The sequence below is a fragment of the Coffea arabica genome, chromosome 2e (assembly GCF_036785885.1).
Source record: "Coffea arabica cultivar ET-39 chromosome 2e, Coffea Arabica ET-39 HiFi, whole genome shotgun sequence".
Classification (NCBI taxonomy): domain Eukaryota; kingdom Viridiplantae; phylum Streptophyta; class Magnoliopsida; order Gentianales; family Rubiaceae; genus Coffea; species Coffea arabica.
The window spans coordinates 19257533-19262000 of NC_092313.1; the positions used below are offsets into that span (position 1 = coordinate 19257533).

Below are 4468 nucleotides of genomic sequence, written 5' to 3' on the forward strand. Positions count from 1 at the left end.
AGCAAAAGACCTTTTGTCCAGTTGGGCTCGATTAGCATTTACACCTCAATTTAGGACAGTAATCACCATGAATGAATTAGGACATATCTTCGAAATACTCCACAGTAACTAGTATGACTTAGAATATAGCCTGCAAAATCATGAATTTACAGGAATTCTTATAAATCTTCTATCAATACCGTCTCAGCAGAAGCAAAAGATCTTTTGTCTAATTAGCCCAATTAGCATATAGATAACTACAAATCAAGACATACTTTTGTAATCATAAATTTACATGAGTTCTTATAAATTATCCATCAATATAGTCAGTCGCAGCAACAGAAGACCTCTTGTCTAGTTGGCCCAATTAGCATATAGCTTTTCTTCACAGCACTACCTATAAAGGTCTACACATATGTTTGCCATTACACGGATCAATGTACAGATGTCTGGTTGGTTTCTCAATTCTGCATGCCCTACTTCTCAGTTTGGACGAGTCAAAAAACGTAAAAACAGACAGAATCACAAAGCATGGATTGGGCATTCTTTTTCTCTTTTTCCACTTTAATTATATGCTGGGGCATTATTTTTTTTCTTGTCTTTTCTTTTTTGTTTGATTCGCAGAGGGTGTACTGGTGTAGGCCCTGTAGGGCAACAGAGAACTCCAGTTTCTGTCAGTGCTTGGGGCACCTCAGAGCACCAAGTTAATAGCAACAAGTTCCACATGCGTACGCTTGAAATAAGCTTTAGACAACCTTGAGTTAGTAGCTGGGCCTCATCTTGTTCTAGATATAGATCATGTCGTTAGGCCTCTCATGATGCAACCACACAACAAAAAAAAAAAAATGTTCATAGAAAGAACTCAAACAAAAATGGGCTTACACGATGTCGCCTTTGTATATTTCGTTCTCCATCTGACAGAACAAGAAGAAGATAGAAAAAAAAAAGAAAAAAATTGTCTGCCTAGCCATTTTGAATCGGAACTGTCACCACTACCAATTTGTCCACCTAGCCATGTTCGATCGCAAATCCGTTTCCTTCTTGCTTCAAATGAGAACGATGAGGTGAAGAATAAGGGCTAGATTCAGGTCTTTGAGGTTTTTGTTCGATTTCTAATTTTTGTGCGAACAAAAAGACCCTTCAAATTTGAGGATTGCGTCTCACGCGATGGCCTTGCAGGTTGCAAAACCAGAGCTAAATTGACAAAAAGGGTCAACAATTGACCCTTCTGTAAATTCAAGGGCTAAAAGTGTTCATTTAATAGTTGAGGGGCTAAAAGTTGCCCCTATAAAAATTCAAGGGCAATCCAAATTTTTTTCCCCCAAACAAGTATTATTGAGTCTCCATAGGATAACGAAGGTCGTCTAATTAATAGTAATTCCAACAGTCGAACCTGTAATATGACTAAGAAGTAACGATAAGGAACAATAATATTATAATCAAAAATTTTTGAGAGATAAACTATAATATATAAATAGTGCAATCTAGAAGCTTATGTTTCTTGTCATGTAAAGTATTGAATTTCATGAGAAAGTAATGTACCTGAAAAGTTTACGGGACAAGGGGAAAGGGAGCAAGCACTCCTATGATGGTAAGCCGGGAAATTTGTTGAATTAAAACCAGTACATGAGATCATAAGCTAAATTAAAAGAAGAGTTCAGCTGGTTAATTCATAATTGCAAAGGGCACATCCACTAACAATAGCAGTTTTGGTGTTGGTGCTGTTTTTCTTCATTCATGAGGCAGGCTAATTCCTCCATCTTCCTCATCTTGACATCGTCGAGAACATTTCTAGCCCATTCGGAAAAGTAGGTCTGGTTATGGCCGATTAGGCCACTCTTAAAGATGGACATGCAGCGCCTGTCATCTTCGGGATAGGGACATTTTTCGCCATCAGGGTCTCGCCATGCGCCCTGGTGCTTCATCCCTGACCAGCTAGCAATCCAGTGGTAGACGTATTGCCCTACTCCAGCAAGTTTTAGCCATCCTTTGGGGAAGAATTCCAAGACGCTGCTGTTTCTATCCATCAAGAACATGTTCGTTAATTGTGCCCCATGTGGAGAGATTAAAATGTCTGTTGAACTCATCAGTTTCACCTGAACAAAGAAGGAAAAAAATTTTAGAAATTGGCTTTAATTACAAGTATCATCATCAATACTGATCATGTCATGAGAAATTACAAAATTGAAGTCTGGCTTCGTCTACCAAAATTAATAATTTGGTAAAGGGATCACTTATTTCTACATTTCCTTTGCTTTCGGATGGGGTAGCCAACCGCATGTGAGGGGGAGTAACTTGAAAACTAATCAAATGGGAGTTCTTTAGTATTACTCTGCATTGGAAAATGAAGATATTACCAGCAATTTACAGCAGGGTTGACCATGCATGTATACATGAATACTTTGATTGTCAATTACGCATGCAATTATACCAAGAAAAGGACGTGGACAGCTGAATTTTGGTAAACAAGAGGTGATCCATTTATTCCAATTGGGACTACTTTCAGCCAAGGCAATCAAATATATTCCATTGAAAGAGATTCCTTTTTTTTTTCTTTTTAAATATGGATAATGACTGGAAAAACCAACGCATGCCAAGGAAAGAAAGTCGAACCGCGTACCAAGATGCCCACATAGTCCCACCTTCACCTAATTATTTTCCACCGTTACTCCACTACACTATAGTAAGCATTATGTTGGATTCGGCAGGTTCGCATTATTCCGTAGACTACTAGCATCAAACAAGTATTAACTTCCCAAAAATTGCATGCAGCTCCATGAAAAATGACAAGGATGAACCATTTATTTTCTTTTTCAGATTGCCAAGTTAAAATGAATGGGGATCAAAATTGTAGCCTTAGATACATAAAAATGCAAAATGAACGACGCTAACACCTTGCTCGCAACAAAAGAATAGAATTTAACGCAAAATTTAAACTAAGAATGCATACATAGACCGACCTGCTCACAGAATGTGAGATTATTGGAATAAGCAACCCTGAATCGGCAGGCCTCAACCTTGTTGCATTCCTTCTCAAAGATGGCAATAACAGCAGAAGGATTCCTGAATGATCTAGCTCCAGTCCTCATGAACATAGTCATTCCAATCACCGGTACACCCGCCTTTTCATCAACCTCGGCATTCCTCCCCTCTATGCTCACGTTGCAGTAAATCCTAGCCTTGCACCTCAGCAGATCATACACCTCAATTCTCCTCTGCCTCGACATCCCACCTTCATTGTGTCTCATCACCACCGCTTCCTCAAAACAAAATGGATTTTCATCATCATCGTCATCATTATTACCATGATCATCAGGCCCTCCTACCTCCTGATCATGAGTAAACCCTTCAATATAAAGCGGTTCGCCGAACGTAGCTTCCATTAAAGCCCTCAACCAGGGCCCCATTTTCATCCTCAGCTCACCCCAGTGGTACAAAACCCACCGCGTCGGCGCTGCACAACCGTTCTTGATATGCCACGCTACGAATGGCACCATGGCCGAGAGGCCGTGCCAAATGTTGTCGTAGTTGTAGTGGTTGTACGAGACGAAGGTGACCCCTTTCAGGAGGGTGGCATTGTGGGGTAGAGTATCAGGCCATGCAAGCGCATAGGAATTCCATGCACCCTCATGTGTATCTCGACCTTTGAGGCATAAAAGTCTTCCTTTTGATGCCTCTGATGGGAATTGTTGGTACTGGACTTCACCTTCCTCGTGTGTATCGTACATGGAGCTCATGAACCACGTGTGGCCTTGCTGGGCCGAGCTCGTGTAACGCAAGTCCTTTAGCGGGAGGAAAGTGACCGCGTCACGAAGCTTCGAGGCCGTGGATTCGAGATCTTGGGCGCAGTATTGCTTGGCTAAAGTTGATAAGTTTGTGTTGTTGATTACATTTTGCCATCTGCGCATGAATGTCCAGGAGTTTGTAGTCGGGGGCTGCGATGGGATCTGCAAGGATTGGATTTGGAAGAGAATGAGGAGGAAGGTGAAGGTGACTAGGAGGTAAATAGAGAGCTTTGGTGAGTAGTGAAGAAATTGTGAGATTTTACTGCTACTACTTGGGGTATGTTGCTTTGAGTAACGAGGTTTGTTGTTTAGGTTGGAGCTGGCGATTCTTTCTGGTTCTGAGGTTACTCCCTTAGCCATGGGGTTGGTGATCTTAAATCTTAATAAGATTTGGCAGAGGTGGAATTTAATTTGAAGCAGCAGATTGAGATGTTGAGGATATATGGTGCAGGTTTGATGCGGTCCTGATGATCAGCAGGATGTTGGGAACTAAAGTTCAGAAGCTTTTTGAGTAGAGAATGGTCCTCCTAAGAAGGGGAATCGTATGGTTTCTCTAAAGTTGCCAAAATGACGCAAAACTTTCAGTCTTGAAGAAATGGACAGAGATTATTACCAAAATCTAAAAGGGATCGGAGAGAGAAGTAAGAAAGTGGAAAGAAAGAAAAGTCTAATAAGGATTGTTTGAGATGATGAAATAGGAAATG

The 4468-nt window shown here is 40.8% G+C and overlaps 1 protein-coding gene across 1 annotated transcript; it reads right to left on the minus strand.

The window, feature by feature from the left end:
* Positions 1-1490: 1490 nt before the first annotated feature.
* LOC113728707 (uncharacterized) lies at positions 1491-4146 on the minus strand. Its single transcript, XM_027253075.2, has 2 exons — positions 2940-4146; positions 1491-2075 (listed from the first exon to the last, which is right to left on the minus strand). The coding sequence occupies exons 1-2, from the start codon at positions 4122-4124 to the stop codon at positions 1674-1676; spliced, it is 1587 nt and encodes a 528-aa protein (XP_027108876.2). The 5' UTR covers positions 4125-4146; the 3' UTR covers positions 1491-1673.
* Positions 4147-4468: the final 322 nt, after the last annotated feature.

Bases quoted from the DNA above. Each gene is read 5' to 3' on its own strand.
- LOC113728707 (XM_027253075.2), bottom strand. From the start codon at position 4,124: ATGGCTAAGGGAGTAACCTCAGAACCAGAAAGAATCGCCAGCTCCAAC. The intron at 2,076-2,939 runs GTCGGTCTATGT...TTCTTTGTTCAG, and splicing joins ATCTCACATTCTGTGAGCAG to GTGAAACTGATGAGTTCAAC.